Genomic DNA, 16,788 nt, shown 5'->3' with positions numbered 1-16,788 from the left:
AGGTACATCCATCCGTCTTTCTGTGAATGTGTGTGTGTGTGTTGGGATGATGATGATGGTGGTGGAGTTTAGTGCACAGACGGTCTGGTTCCATTTCTACGGCCCATTGTCCTCCATCAGGCACAACAGGATGTTATCAGCCTCAGCCAGGCTCAGCCTCCTACAATGCTTCATTACCTGTGTGTGTATGTGTGTATGTGAGTGTGTGTGTGTGTGTGTGTGTGTGTGTGCATTTTCACCCCGCAAACAATGCTTCATTACATGTCTCTCCCAGGGCTCCCTTAACATTTCTTCCAGTCTCATTACCCAGTGAGAATCGTGTTATCTGTTCCAGTCATATTTACCAAGAAGACCTTTGCCTTCTAAGAAAGCGCACACACACACACACACACACACACACACACACACACACACACACACACACACACACACACACACACACACACACACACACACACACACACACACACACACACACACACACACACACACACACAGGTTTGTTAGTTTCATCTTTCTAATATTTATGTGTACACATTAGATCACACAAGATTCAAGATTTTTCACTAAATGTAAATTCAAGATACTTTCAAAGATAAATGATGCCACAAAAACAGTTTCTATTTGTCAAATAACTTCAGCAAGACAGAAAGCAGCCGAGATCAAATAGATGTTTGCCTTTAAATCGGGAGAAGTTGTCCACGCTGCACAGTTTTTCAAGTTGTTTGGCAGTCGGGTTGTTCCATGCATCTTGCAGAAGTTGCCACAGGTGTTTTAGTGGATTTAGGAGATCTCAGTGTCCTCGGTCTTTTGGCCATGTTCCTACTATACCATCAGTGGCAGTGTTCTTTGTTCTTCTTGTCGCTGAAGTAAGTTGTTTATGACTTAACTACGGCTGTATTTTGAGGGTTGTTGTGGTGTTACAGGATGATTTTAGGATGATGACTCCAAGATAGCTGACTTTATGATTCTTTCATCCGCTAGTTTTGGATGCTTGTGTGCTTGGATGCTGTTGGTTTGAGGATGTTTTATTTAGAATCATAATGATGCCGACAACACCTACAAGGCTGGAGTGTTTTACTTTCAGTCAGCTAACTCAGTTGTTAGTTACGTTACGGTTCATGTCCATGAATTTAGGAGGCAAAGCTTGAGGTCTGAGTTCAAACCTTAAACTTTCTGCTACATGGTTTACTCCAACTTTAAATGCAGAGGTTATATGTCCGATATACACTACCGTTCAAAAGTTTGGGGTCACCCAGACAACTCACACTTTCATTCATGTGCTAACATAAGTGCACAAGAGTTTTCTAATCATCAATTAGCTTTTCAACTCGATTAACTAACACAATTAGCATTAGAACACAGGAGTGATGGTTGCTGGAAATGTTCCAATGTACCCCATGGACATGTTCCATTAAAAATCAGCAGTTTTCAGCTAGAATAGTCATTTACCACATTAACAATGTCTGAACTGGATTCACGATTACTTTAATGTTATCTTCATTGAAAAAAAGCTGCTTTTCTTTCGACAATAAAGACATTTCTAAGTGACCCCAAACTTGTGAACGGTAATGTATCTGCCTCTTAAACGTCTGCTTCTCAGCCTTTCAAAATGGCAACAAATGGGACTTTGTTTCCATTGGAAATTAAGTTCTGAAGTTAACCAGAACATTGTTTCTAAACATACACTGTTATTGAGTTTTTCCAAATGTAATTTTGTTGTATTGTAAATAAATGGGATTCCATTTACCTTCTATTTCAGGTTGGACTTTCAGAAGGAAGGAAGAAAGGTAGATGTAGAATGGAATAGAATACATATTAATACTTTATTGATCCCCAAGGGGAAATTCACTTTACGTGTGCATAGTTCATGGATAAATTTGCAGAAATCATCAAAATAGACTATTTTTTATTCATTATTATTGGTTTAATATGTAAGTGCCTTTAGATGTATTATGAATGTCTCTACTTTTGGTCTTTCTAATGCTCACACATGCGCTAAACATTTGCTGAAACCTCGTCCGTCTCTTCAGCAGTCAGGTGGTGCATTCAGGTGGAGTCTGTCACAGTCTGCTTTCCCCACATCCAAATATTCAAAGTGCAGATGAATATGATGGCAGCGCTGGAGGCTGCCGTCCGTCATGTTTAATAAGAATCAGTCAGGTTATCATAGAAGGTGCATTGATCGTTCACATCTGGCCCAGTTACTCGCCTCGGTCCAGATTAGGGATTTCACAGCACAGTCGATGGAAAATGAATAACAAAAATGCAGAAATAGTAGGACACGGGGAGTTGGGAGAACGTATAATTAGATGTAATTATTCAGCGTTATGCAATCCCTTTTTTTGAGGTTATTTCAAGGAGCTGTGTGTCATACTGGTGTAACATAAGCTTAATGTTTAAATGAGAAACAGCATCCATTTAGGTCTGCATTTACATAATGCTGAATATTTTACCTTCAGCTTTCCCCCTAAATGTGAACTTCAAGTCAGCATGCAGGAATTTAAAGACCTCTACCTGACATGCAGTATTTATGGTGGATGTGTTGTTTTCAAATGAACCCTCTTCTGTTTTGCATGTGATGAAGTAGGAAATAAAAACGATTCAGAGGGATTTTCTACTAGAAGCTGCCTTTTCTCATAAGCTGCCTTTGACTGAATAATGGAGCCTTGAACTGCTGAACAGCTGATTGTGAGTGCAGGTTTTTTTTTCTTCTTTTTAATATAGACCACCTGCCTTCTCCACTCATTATGTGCATTCTCTATACGCCATGATAAACAAGCACATTAGAGATGAGCACATCTGCTGACACCGCCTGATATACAAGGTCTTTTCAAGAATTCATTAAGGTGTACTTTTGTTTTTTCTTTTTTCTTTCTAAACGGGCCTGGCACTTGAAACGCTGTGCTTCTGGGCTGTGTGCCCTCTCCAGTTTAAATCTGTTTGCCTAATTGATGAATGTTATCGCTTAATAAATTGTGACAGAAAATTAATGCCGCTGGTCAGAGTGAGTGCGTCAAGGTCGTGGTGGAGGCTGACGCTTGATGGTTTAATCAGTTTTTACTCGGCTCTCGAGTTGTTTCTAGCCAGACGTAGCGTTCGAAAAAACACCCCGATGGTTAATTCTGGCACATTTACGGACATTTTATTATAGCTCCCATTCACCAAATTACCCAAAAGAATGTTGTGCTGCCTTTTAGATTTACTTCGTTAAGGAGGAAATCCTTCCCTAGACACTCATAGACTTTGATATACACCATACGGTATCAGTAAACTCATATTTGAGGATTCCAAATTTGTTGGCACGAGTTGGAATTCTGTCAATTTTATTGATTCGCCTCATTATTCAGAATGCCTTTCAGCAAAAGCCAGAGAAGGGCCATGAACTCCAGAGGTTCAGGTGTTTGTTTTTTACATGAAGGAGGAATGAAAGTACATGTGTGGCAAAATCTACAACAGCAGCTGAGCAGCTAGATACTGTAATTTATTGAAGGTTGGAGACCAAACCAGATCTGAATGGAAGGTGAGGGAGACTTAGATTTCACAAATGAACAGAAACAAAGTCCCAGCTAAATGCTAATGTTGCTCAGTGTGTTTGCTGCATGGGCAGCTTTTTGGACGCACTTTAGTTTTAGCTAATTTGTTGGTCATATGGTGATGGCTTTGATGTCTTCTCGTCCCCGAGTAGAGAGTAAGAGTAAGACTTCAAGAGTTCTATGTATGAGGCATCAAAGTGCACACAGAATACTGGAACAAAATCCTCTGGATCACACTGAGTTTGTTTGCCATTTCCAGAGCCAGGGCTGAGTACACACAACAGATTTTTTCACACACAGAACGGACAGCAAGTGGACTTTGAGGGGATATTCACTGAATTTGTCAATTACTGTAACATTGTATTGGATTAGAGTCTCATACTCCACCTATAATGGCTTTGGATCAGGCAACGCATTGGACCTCTCAATCATCAGGTCAGCCAGGGATTCTCTTTGCAGCTAGCAAGAGTGTCATTTCAAAAGGCAACCAAGCATTTGCAGTTAAACCCTTCAATTCTTCAGTTTAGCCTGTTTGATTTCTACCCTTTTTTCTCTTTCAAAAACCCTTCATTCCTAGGCATATCTCTAAATTTCTGTAATCATTTCTGAAAATAATTATCATATCTTGTTTGAAGTGAAGTGTAAAAAGGACTAGTTATGCTTTTAATGTGTTGACTCACAGGATGTAGGATGCTGGTGTACGTTGGCGGATCATTTCAGCTTCTGTATGTGTCTTACCATTTTCAAAATCCATTTTGGCTCAGTAGAGAACAACTGCAACCTCCGGGCAGCAACCCACCACACAGAAAATTTTGAGTTACGCAAAGGATTTGGATGCTTGTCTCCCTGCAAATGCAAATGCTCCATTAAAACAGTTCCATCCATCACTATTTTTTTTATTTTGGGGGAACACATGGAGCAGCATTCTTTCCTCAACTCCACCCACAACATCAGTGATTGGTTTAAAGTACTAAAAACAAGGCAGAGCTATTTTTTGTACCTTCAGCAGAATGATATGAAGGTGCAGCCGGACCTTTTGTGTTCTACAGATAAGCCTGGCTAAGCAAGACTATGCTTTTAAAGGCGGTGGTGACAGGTGTCCATGAGTTGCCTGGCAACCTTAAGAGTGTAACAAACTCCAGGAAGTGACCTTAAAGGCATGAGAATGGTAATGATTTTCTGAAACTCTAACTATTCCTATAAAGGTGGAGTCTGCAGTTCTGGAGAGAGTTTTGATATTTAGGTAGTTGGTATGTTTAGTGCCAGAGATTCACCGTCCTTCGCACTCCTCATTCCTTCCCCTTGTAATGTCCAGCAATATTACCATGCATAAGCACAATCTGCAATACAGTTAGACAGATCTTTGTTTTCCATTTTCAAAGCCAAGGCTGCAGATTTTTGTTTCAGTTGACAGAGAACTTGCTGACGATCAGGAGATATCTGCTGAATTTGACACAAAATGTGTACTGGATTGGAATCACATACTCTACCATTCAAAAGTTTGGGGTCACTTGGAAATGCCCTCTGTTTTTTGAAAGAAAAGCAGTTTTGTTTCAATGAAGATAAGACTGACTTAATAAGAAATACAGCATAGATACTGTTAATGTGGTAAATGATTATTCTAGCTGGAAACAGCTGATTTTTAATGGAATATCTCCATAGGGGTACAGAGGAACTTTTCCAGCAACCATCACTCCTGTGTTCTAATGCTACATTGTGTTAGCTAATGGTGCTGAAAGGCTCACTGATGATTAGAAAACACTTGTACAGTTATGTTAGCACATGAAGAAAAGTAAAAGTAATATAATTAACCACTGACCAGGAATTATTTGGACCTGCAGTTACTCAGTGGCATTGCCTGTTACTGTTTGGCGTCATTCTCCTTATCCACTGGAAACATTCCATTACGGAAAACAATACATGGATGCTCGACACGTTCAAACATCCTCACTTGTGTTGCATCACAATCTGTTAATACTCACTCTGCTTCACCATCCTCCGTGTATCTTTATTAGATCTCCCGCTGCACCGTCTTATCCTTCTCCACCTTATTCATCCTGTCAAGACCGCTATGAAAGATTCATACTTGAGGATGATGAACTGACCACTCTCATTGAAGGGAAACAATTCATTTTCACTTCTATTGGTCTACTCAGATTACCTCTTTAGATTGGAATTTACGCTCTGCAGAGAAGAGAAAAACGAAAAGTTCCATTAGTGAATAAAAGGTCGAAGTCGGTGGTTCATTTGTATGCTGGTACTGGCTTCTCTTACAGCAGATTAGGATCACTGATATGCTAACTAGCCATTTGCCATTAGCAGAAAATTATATTTCTGTTATTTATTCTCTCCTCCTGGTTTTTAAATGTCACCTCTGCTTGAAAATGAAATCAGGTAACTTGTATTTAAATTAATTATTGATTTTTCTTAATTTTCACTCTTCGTATGATGCGTCATGAAAATAATACATGAATTTAATCAATTTTAATTTAACTTAATCACATGCAACTTAATTTTGGCAATGTAGACAAGCAAGATGGGCCACCGGGTCACTGAAATACATTGCATGAACACTCACATGCTCACACACAGGCACCATGACACTGGGTTAAATAAACACTTAACTGCAGCGTCTGACCATGGGTCAGCAGTGGCAGTGTGGCTCGACTTGTCACTGGCTCAGCTGCACTCTTTAATTATACACGCATTGATCGGTCAGGATGTCGATAAGGCATTTAAGCAGCTTAATCCTTGTTGTTGTTGTATTAACATGAGCCAGATGCACATACTATATGTATTAATTCTCAGCCTGCGGTAGAGTACTTGAATTTTTTTGCCTCCTGCATTTCAATCCGGCCGCCTCGGGTTTTCATGACATGTCGATAGAAAGAGGAGAAACGGATCGATTTTGCTGCTGGTGGCAGAAGGAGGAGGAGGAAGAAGAGGAGGAGGAGGAGGAGGAGGTTGCTGAAGCTGCTTTCTGTTTTTCTGAGCTGATGCCCAACTGCTATCTCTTCTGTGTTGTCTGAAAGCAACAAATCTATTAGAAAGAGCAACACTTTAAAGACTTAAAGTTAGATTAGAGTCGATTGAAAAAGCAATTTTCACTTGTGTGTTGTGAAGTCAGTCCATTCATGCATAGATGCTGGCTGTAGCCCCCTCTTCAACCCTCCTCTGCATCGATACAGCGGACGAGAGTTGTTGCTGAGCGAGTCGCTCCATCACCTCTGAGGTTACCTCCAAGGCTCCAGCCCATGAATGGTAAGCACCTTTGGGTGGAGCTGGAGCCTGGACGGGCAGAGAGCAGGAGGCCGTGACTGCCACCGCTCACCCTGGCCGAGGCAGACAGAGCGTAGAGAACAGAACAGTTGCTCTACAGCTGACTGACAGTAGGTTAATTGACTGAACCCACCCCAGCGCCACTCACCAGAGAGTGTTTCCCCCCCAGAGGCAACTCAATCCACCATCTAAGATAAAGACATTCAAACTGATCTGTGGCAAGCAAATGCACATTGAAGCATGCTGGGGACTGATGACATAGTTGTTCCTCTATATTATTACAAGTGTGTATGCTCTTGTGTGTTTGTGCCAAGACTAATTGCTAAGAATTAGATGTTTCGACAACACATCTGTAATAGATGGCAGACTTTTTTCCTCTTTTAGATGGTATTTAAACAACAAATCATTAGTTTTATTTGGTTTCTCTCTATATAGCTTAAAATGTGAAGTGTCCTGAGATGAATTATATTGTTAATTGATTGCTAGATAAGTAGAACTGTGTTGGACTGAATTAACTGAAAAAGATAGATGGATGAAGGGAATAGAACCCCTTAAAGAGCACTCATTGAAATACTTTGAAATTCAAATTTTTTTAACCTTGGAGTGTTACTGGAGGACATAAGATTTTGAATTTTAATGTTGAAATTCAAGTTCAATGAAGTTATCATATATGATTCCTTGGCCTGTTAGTGGTTAAAAAAATCCAAGAAATGTATACATCATCACTTAGCACAACTGTTCAGCCGTAAAATGTGTGAATTTCTTCAACTAACCATAGTTAGTTTTGATGTTTCGACTGCAAATATGGAACAAACCACAAGTTCATCTTTTTCTAACTTTGGAGAAAAGAGAAAGTTTGATACATTCCAGGCCTATGCTGATTGGTCAAACGCCACAATGTAGTGTGCTGTAACAGAGTGATTTTTGCTGATTGGATGAGTGAAAACCAAATGTTTCTCAACCTCACTGAGAGGCAGGAGCAATGCCATTTTTAATGTGCGCAAAAGTTACCAAATATGATCACTTGCCCGATCCAAAATGATGCCCCTTTACCTTCTACAAGTACGATCACACTGACCTAGATGACTAAGAATCCACACAAACTCTTCCATGTTACTTCACAATTCTTTATTTTCTGGTTGGTTTCATCTTATGTCTTGTCCATTCTTTCATCTCCACATGTTTAGAATTAGACAGTATATAGACCCTTTCACTTTTAATTTTTGTGGATTTCATTCTACATGGGTAAATTTGCTATTTACACCCAAAAATAACCCAAAATGACAAAGTAATAATATGATTGTTATTGTGCTGAGCATTCATCCCAGTCTTCAACCTCAGGGCTCTGGTGCAGGTTTTCTTCAAAGAGTTGTTATATTTTGATGCAATCTTCATTGTCTCAGTTCTGACCAGTCTCCCTGTCCCTACTACAAATCCATAGCTTGATGCTGCCACCACCATGCTTCGCCCTAAACAGGGCATTAACCGGTGTGACATAATGATTGGAGTTTGTCCTAATCTGACCTCAGAATAGTTTTCATAATGCTCTCTAAATTCCTTTAACAATAGTTTGTCAACTCAAAGAAGAGTGTAATGTGTTCTTTACTCAGAGATGTTTCCATCCTGCCATTCTAGCATTTTGGCCTGATTGATGGAGGCCTACTGAGATGGTCATCCTTCCAGCAGGTTCTCCCATTAGCTCTTGGTCAACTCCCTAACCTCAATCAACCAAGATCAGGGAAGAATTCTAGTGGTTCCAAATTAAATCTCATAAATATTGATGGCACTGTGCTCCAGGAACTCTGAAAGCTTCAGAAACCATTGTATCCTCTTGCCCTGACCCATACTTCACCACAACTTCATTATGACTTTCTACAGAAAGTTTCCTGAACTTCAAGGCTTGATTCTTGTTCATGCATTGTGAACTGTAGGAGCAAAGTTGATGAAAATTCAAAGTGGCACAGCTGGGGCTCTTCATTTATAAACAGAAAGCATATTTTCATTTTATTGTCATTATGGGTTATTGAGTGTAAGTTGATGGGAAAATGGCAACCTTTCCTTTAAAACTAACTAAAATAGAGTGACAAAGTTGGGTGTGAATACTTTCAGACTGCATTGGAGGTCATTGGTGTCCATTTTAACTGTCCAGTTACTAGAAGATCATCAACACCGTTTAACCAGGCAGAATCCAAAATTTCCAACACTCTTGATATCATCATCATCATCATCTGTTGCTTTCTCTGCTTGTTGCAGATTGCCTATCAATATGAGATATTTGTCTCCAGAAGATGAGTTTAGAGAAAAAAAGTGAAGTCCAGTCCATGAGTGGACATCATCAAGACAGCGTTTTGGATCCTCTTACTGGCTAACTTTCCTCCAAGACATATCTTAATTACCCCATGGATTGCTCTTTTGATATGACCACATAGTTTAAGTATTCTTGATCATAACTGATGTGATTGGCTTCAGTTTGGTAGTGTTGTGTAGTGCATTGATAGGCATAGTCATAAGTCCTGACTACTGTTCAAAAGTTTTGGTTTACCCAGACAAATTCATGTTTTCCATGAAAACTCACACTTTTACTCATGTGCTAACATAACTGCGCAAGGGTTTTCTAATCATCAATGAGCCTTTCAGCACCATTAGCTAACACAATGTAGCATTAGAACACAGGAGTGATGGTTGCTGGAAATGTTCCTCTGTAGATGTTCCATTTAATGTTATGTTCATTGAAAAATAACTGCTTTTCTTTCAAAAATAAGGACATTTCTAAGTGCCCCCAAACTTTTCAACAATAGTATTCATATTCCTAATCAGTAATTTGCTGTACAGTTTAGAAAGACAGCGGTGGCCAAGGAATTATTTAGTTTTGCAAGATTTTGAGTGTAACTCAAGCACTGAAAGGTCTCCAAACTAATCCAATAATAAGTCTGTAATGAAAAAAATTCTTAAATGTGTGGAAATGAGTGACAGTCGGCTTTAAAAGAAGGATTTGAGAATCAGGGTTTGCACTGTTCACTTAATGGGCTGAGTTATGGAACGGTGCCAGAAAATTATAGATTTATGTTGTTATGAAAAACTTCCTGCTGCTTTGGGAATACCTGCAATTTAGAGATTTTGTGCATTTTGTATACTTTGAGCTGCGCTCTGTGTGAAAGTTTTAATTTATCGCGGTGCTGCAGAACAATATAGAACACGAGTTTCTACGTAGTGCAGGTTTCACATTTTTCCCCACAATGTCGCTTCAAAAGCTGCAGCTGCTCCTGTTAGCGGCACAGCAGCGCTCCATTAAAGCATCAAAAGGATGTACTTATCTTTACTGCCACGTAGCCTTTCATACATTTCCTGGAGGAAATAGAAAACAGCAGCACTGATAAAAGTAGAAACATGAAAGACTTCTCCAGGACTGTATCCTGATAGCGGGACTGGCTTTCATTTTTTGACGTTCTGAAACGTTGCTTTCATATGAGCTGCCGGTGGGTGGCGTGATGTCGAGTCTTTTGGCCATCTGTCATGATTCTGTCAGATACCTCTTGAAGCATGTCTTGTTTGGCAGTAAACACGAGAGTTCAGCTGCCAGTCATCATCACACTTTGAAGCTAAATGCTCACAAGTAATAAAGTAAACAACTAAAATATTTATTAACTGAAGGATTTTTTTTTTTTTACAGCAAACTCTTATCACGACACAGTCTTCAAATGACACTTAACCCTTTGAGTACAATTAGGTTGGCCGCTCTGATCTGGAGAAATAACAGCAAAACCTGGGGCTTCCTCTGCCGTAGTCCTCTATTAAAAACATGAACAAGCACAGCAGGAGCAAGAAGGTCCAAAACTTTTTTTTTCTTTTAAAGTCAGACATTAAAGGAGAAACACAATGCCTTGCTTTTTTTTTTTTTTTTTTTTTTTTTTTAGCAGGAAACTGAATCAAGAACAACATTTTCAGCCTTGGATTTTCTTTACATGTGTACATATTTTTATCTGGTTCCCATGAAGACGTACTTCAGTTTCCGAAATGTCTTTTTTTTGGGGAGAAATAAAAAGGCTCGGCGATGCAGTGAATAGCTTGTCCAAGCTCCTTGTCCTCTGGCTAAGATCCCCAGAACAGACGCTTTCCTGTATTTCCAAAATCTGCTTCTGTAGACGATCAGCTTTTTAGTGAAGGGACATTGATCAGAGATCTGTATATACACGCACAAACTACTCAAATCTTAAAACAGTGAAAAGAAATGAAACTATGACGGACTCTAAAAGGGTTAAGGCAAGAATAGAAAAATAAAGAAATAGTAAAAACAATAGAAATGTTGCTTCTCTCTCAAGTTCAACTTACAACGCTCAGATCCTAAAGAAGCTGTGGTAGTGAGAATTATTCACATAGTCTTACTCTCTTTACAATACCCTTCCCTTTACACAGTATTTACAGTAAAACAGAACCTATCCCACAAAAAGAAAAGCAGTCCACTAAAATTAACACGTTATTCATGAACACAATGATAATTAAAAAACTGTATAATTTTATCATATTGTCAGTATGTAAAAACATTTACACACAGACTTGCAAGTAGTGTTGTACAGTAGTCGTATTTCATATCAAATCAATCGACAGCGACCTGAAAACCTCGTTTTCAGTGATCTTTTTGTACAAATGTCTGCTTTAGATTGCTGTTAAACTTCGATGGGTACGGATACATTTACATCACTTGTTTTTCTTCGTGTGCAAGTGTGTGTACGTTGTGCACAGTTGACATTTTCAGTTTTACAAGAGGCGATGTGACTATGGGTTAGAATACACAGAGTTAGTGTGCAGGTGAGACACGAAAAGATGCAATGGCAAACAGAGACAACACAAAGACATCGTGGCTGAGAAGTCAGAGTGGCAGCACACGTCACTGCATGTCACCTAGCATTACTGTTTCTATAGGTTTGTGAAATATTACTGTATTTTAAGGAGCTGTGGCGTCCGACTGGTTGGTTGATATTCTCTCATCTGTCCCAACTGTCTTCCTACAGCAATAGCGTTCCAGTGTTAATTATTTTCCATGATGTGAAAAAAGGGGGCATTTTGAAACCACCTCACATTTTCACATCTTTTAACTCGCCCTGGTGTAACTTATTTTTTAACATTTATTTCGTGTACTTAGAGTCAAAACTGCATGTGACACCAAATAAGTTGTCAGTGTGGCTGCGTTTTCATCAAACACGTGGCTTAAAAGTCACGTTTAAACTTTAAAAACAGCACTTTTGCATATCACAACATGGCAGATTATCTAAAGCATTAGCCTAACTTGGCTGCGTTATATTCCTCGGTATTTCTTGCACAGGGATCATAAGTTGCTATAGTTCTGTTTTTAGAAATCATGAATATGTGCAGGTGCACTCTGGTCAAGTCTTCTGTTATTATTTCAGTGCAAAATTCCTTGGTTAGAGTTATTTATTATTCTGCAAATGCTCATTTTTAATGATAATTTATACTTAATTTAGGCAAACAAGGCTAGCAGGTGGTGTGTCCTGCAGCTGATTATGTTAATCTAAACATAATGTACAGATTTATTCCGACCCACAGACAGTCAGTTGGGTGAAGATCAGGTATGATATAAGTCAACAAAGATTTCCTTTGGTTGACTGTAACTCTATTGTTTCAGAAAAGTGTAGAGAAATAAGTTTCTGTGTGGGACCAGAAACATGAGCAGAAACAAGAACCAGTGTGACATTAAATAAAGGAAGGTCAGCGGGAGGGAAATGGCAGTGACATTTACTTTCAACTCCAAACACCAAGGTCAAAGCTAAAGCCAGTTCCAATTTCAAATAAAATGCATCAAGCTATTTTTCTATTATAGCTCGCGCAGACTAGAACACTTTCAGGATTTCAGTTTTCATGGGGCTACACTAGTAAAGAGGACAAAGTTATCCCATTTGGAGAGATCCTGAAGTAGAAAAAATACTTAAAAAAGGTGAATTTTGTTGCTTTATAAGATTATTTTGCTTTTGACTGCGACTGAAATACGTCTTAGAAAGTGGGACGGAGACTTTTTTCTCCAGAAAACATGTCTAGAACAGGACAATTGAAGTAAAAGTTGGGTATGTTTGTTTTTTTTTACTTTGGTGTCCAGTATGACCTTTAACTTTGGGGAATTTAGAGCATTGTATCTCCTGTTGTTGATTGCTGTCTTTTCTTTTTTTTGATAAAAATCTTCTGAAAGCCAAGTTACTTCTTCATCTGAAGTATCAGAATCTGTTCCTGAACACTTCCTACATTATTATTCTCCACCATACTCCCAGTTGTTGCAGCCTACTTTATCTGCTACGGTAGGTTTCTTCTTCATCTTTGGCAGTCCAATCACCACTGGTTAATGTAAACCACTGCAGGAATGTCGCCACATTTAAAACTACAGTACAGGCTGATCTACTTGCCACTGATGGGCTTCATCGGTATTGTGGGAATTTGTCTGACAAGAACTTGAATGTATCGAATTTTTCATTTGTATGCAAAGTCCTACGCTGAGGTTTAAAAAAAGGAGGGGAGGGGACTTTGACAAAACCAAGTGAAAGTTTCATTTTCACTGTGTAGGATTATCACAATCTCTGGAAGCTGTTTTTCATTCTGAGGCAGCAAATGGATTCTTCTGAGGCAAGAAAATGAGTCGCGATATCTGCAGCCATGCTGACTGTCTGCAGACAAATAAAAGAGGCAAAAAAAAGTGGAGAGGACTTTCACGGTTGAAACCAGTTATCATTCCTCGAGAAATTAGCTTAGTAAAAAGTTTGAAGAACAACCGCGTCACTTAACCAGTAAGGTTAAGTGACTATCTGGCTGTCACTTCACGGTCAAAGCTAAAGTCATGGCTGCAACACATAGCTTGCTTTTCATTGTCTTTGCTCATTTTGCAAAAAATGTTGAGACAGCATTAGAAGTTCCATCTGGTTTCTTGTGGCAGCATACACAAGGCGACAACAATGACACAGGAGGGAAAAAGCAGCGCTCTCGAGACGAGCTTGAGGATAATGGAGAGAGGTGTGGAGGAGGAGAGGACGGGGCAGGAGAGCAGAGCAGCATCAGAGCTGTAAATGTGTGAAGCGTAGCAGAGAAAAGCACCGGACTCTTCTCCCTTAATAAGCCTGGCTGTCTGTAAACACATTCAACACTTGGTGACCTCCTGGCATACTCAAATCCAGGCCTGCGTGACATGGCTTTAATTATCCACGCTTTTCTTGTTGTTTTGTTTGTCTCTCAGCCACTCTCTGTGTGCCATATGGTGCAGAGCCGACGGGCCCGGGGAGATGCCAGAGTCCGACCAAGCAGGAGCTCGGCCGATTTAATCAACAGCTATGGCTGGTGCTTGTTCTGGCCTGCAGGAAAATGTTGTGCACCATCACGCTGCTTTCACACGCTTTATGATATCATGACTGTTGTAGTTGTTTTACGTAATCGTCTTGGCGGTCGTCCTCAGAGAGGAGGCGACACAGAGGCTGAAGGAAAAGGTTGGAAACAGAAGTGTTAATGGCCGAGAAGGACGGACAGACATGTCCCAGTTCAGAGCCTGGATCCTCTGAAGGATGTAGTTTATTTAGGGTTTGGCATTGTAAGGACCTGAAGTCAGGATAATGCTTGCAGTGAACTACTTTGTACTACATGTCCTCTGATTACATCTAAAAGCACATATTTGTTCTGAGCAGCCACACACAAAAGCGGGATAAAAAGCCTGTCATCATGGAGAAAATTACCCCTTTCTCCTCTCCCAAATTCCTTTTTGGAAATACTGGGATACTGAAGGACTGCATTTACATATTTTTGTTGTTTAGGAATGAGGTGGATGCATTTTGTAGCCACATTGCATCCCTTAAAATGGGTCAAGCCCTGTCAGCTAGTTATAAAATATTAGACGCTGCAGGATTCAGCTCCGGATGACATGTTGTGACAGTTGATTTGTATAGTATTTTAGGATCACTTACGCTTTGTTTAGCCACAGAGTCATAAACCTTACAGTGGCCGAAAATAACTTAAAGTTAAGATTAAAGTTCACAGACTAAGATATCTTCTTCCGTTTTTTCCCCTATAGACTTAATTTTTGTATCCAAGAAGAATGTCGTCCACAGCTATTTCAAAAAATCTCATATGTGACATTTTGCTGCAGGTGACCAAGCATTAGTGAGTCCACGTTTAGGCAATACAGATGGAGCACCTCAACATCTGTCCAGCAGTTTGTCTCTGGTTTGGGCTTTGAGACACTAAGCAGGTTTTTCCTCGAGACATTTAGTGAAATGTAGTCAAACACAAAGACAAACACGACACAGTGACGGTGGTGAGAGCGACTATATGGCCTCAGTCTCCTCCTGAGCCGCACACACACTCACTCTCTGCTCGCTCGACCGAGTTACGGCATAAAAGCCTCAGCGCCCCAGTCTGTCCGGTGTGTGTTGGTATTTTCTGGGCACACACTGCCATGCACACGTGTGCGCGAGAGTCTGTCTTATGAATCCAAGGGGGGAGAGTCGTCAGATGGAGGAGGGGTGTGGCAGTCTCGTAGTGAAAGGAGAGGAGGAGAACGACGGTGGTAGGAGGAGGAGGAGGAAGAGGAGAGCTTTAGTTGTTCTGAAGGCAGTCGAGATCCACTGAGCAGCAAACATTCCCATTCTGAGGAGGACAGAAGAGACAGAGAGCATTAAACACACTATACATGTTGAACATAATAACCAAGTTTAGCCCCTAAATCGCCTTATCCATTCAAGCTTGAAACGGAGGAATGCTAACCAGGTTTCTAGTCATTCAGTTTCAGCTCAACCTGTTTAGATATCCATCCGTCTCTGAGATTTAAGCTGCCGCTTGAGTACATTGGCCAGAATTTTGAATGCGTGACTCTAAGCAAACGCAAAATGTGAAATTGAACAGCAGTATGTCTAAGAAGACTCTCAGTACAGGTTATGATGTATCCAAAAGCTAATAGGAAGGCAGCTGGATTTCCTTGAGTTCTTTAAAGATGACTCACCTCTCATCTGAAAGGCCTCTTTGGTTCTGATTGGTAAGTAGTCCCAGGCATTAATGCTACATCTACATTTCTGTAATTTCATTCGAAAACACATAACTTCTGCTATGTTGGCATCTAGTTTCCACACTACTTTGGCATTTAGAACCCCTTAAACTGAGGGCTTTTTAAAGTACTGCTGGCGCTGTTTTATTTTGAAGACTGTCATCTAAAAACTGAGACTTTTAATGACCATTGGTGCAGATTTTTACGTTTGCTTTCTCACTGGGCCTTTTTGCCACTACATTCATTCATTGATCCATTTTTCTCCTATCAAATGACTTCTTCAGGATGAAAACAAATAGATAAGTGCTACTACTACTAGTAGTAGTTAATTTAGTATAGATAATGAATTAATCTTCAGGCATTACTTAGCTTGTTGTCTATGCTCGCAGCTGTTGTGCAGGTAAAGGAATTTCTGGTCTGACTTTTCACCATTGCTGTTGTTTCTCTGTAGTATTTTCTACATCTGCATGTCTTGTGCATGTGAATGGTCATGTGGTATGTTTTCAGGCGATATTATACACTGAAATAATTTCTAAAAGTGTGCCAAAACTTGTGTCTGGACTGTTTTGATTTTAAAATGCTGTTTTGAGATAAGTCTCTATTGGTAAGGCAAGGCAAGGCAAATTTATTTATGGAGCACATTCAACAACGATGCGATTCAAAGTGCTTTACAAAGACATTACGACAGAAGATGACAACAATTATTGAAAGAAAAACAAAAGAAAACATTTATGAAATCATTAAAAAAAGGTCAGAAAAGTAAAAAGATCAAAAACAAGTCAGAAAATGAGGGCTTTTTAAAATAACTGTCATAAAATAAGATTTAAAATAACTTAAAATAGTTTAATCAAAAGCAGCTGAGAACAGGTACGTCTTCAGAATGGACTTAATTGTGCTGAAGGTTTCAGCTGATCTACAGTTAGTCATTGGTGGACGTAGCTTTAAGCT

At 39.7% G+C, this 16,788-nt stretch overlaps 1 protein-coding gene and 1 long non-coding RNA gene across 4 annotated transcripts in view; one reads left to right on the top strand and one right to left on the bottom strand.

Moving 5' to 3' along the window:
- Nucleotides 1–16,788, top strand: part of LOC110963054 (uncharacterized) — a 92,454-nt gene that overhangs the window by 68,490 nt on the left and 7,176 nt on the right. The gene's annotated exons all lie outside the window — the stretch shown is intronic.
- The window catches only part of LOC110955612 (protein kinase C-binding protein NELL1), a 393,573-nt gene continuing 387,217 nt past the window's right edge, over nt 10,433–16,788 (bottom strand). For all 3 annotated transcript variants that reach the window (XM_022200669.2, XM_051945028.1, XM_022200668.2), the window contains one exon: nt 10,433–15,446. In XM_022200669.2, coding sequence (XP_022056361.1) covers nt 15,396–15,446 — 51 coding nt within the window. In that variant the 3' untranslated portion in view covers nt 10,433–15,395. The remainder of the gene's footprint in view (nt 15,447–16,788) is intronic.

This window comes from Acanthochromis polyacanthus, chromosome 2, assembly GCF_021347895.1.
Source record: "Acanthochromis polyacanthus isolate Apoly-LR-REF ecotype Palm Island chromosome 2, KAUST_Apoly_ChrSc, whole genome shotgun sequence".
NCBI classification, from domain to species: domain Eukaryota; kingdom Metazoa; phylum Chordata; class Actinopteri; family Pomacentridae; genus Acanthochromis; species Acanthochromis polyacanthus.
This window is presented reverse-complemented; position numbering and strand designations above follow the sequence as displayed.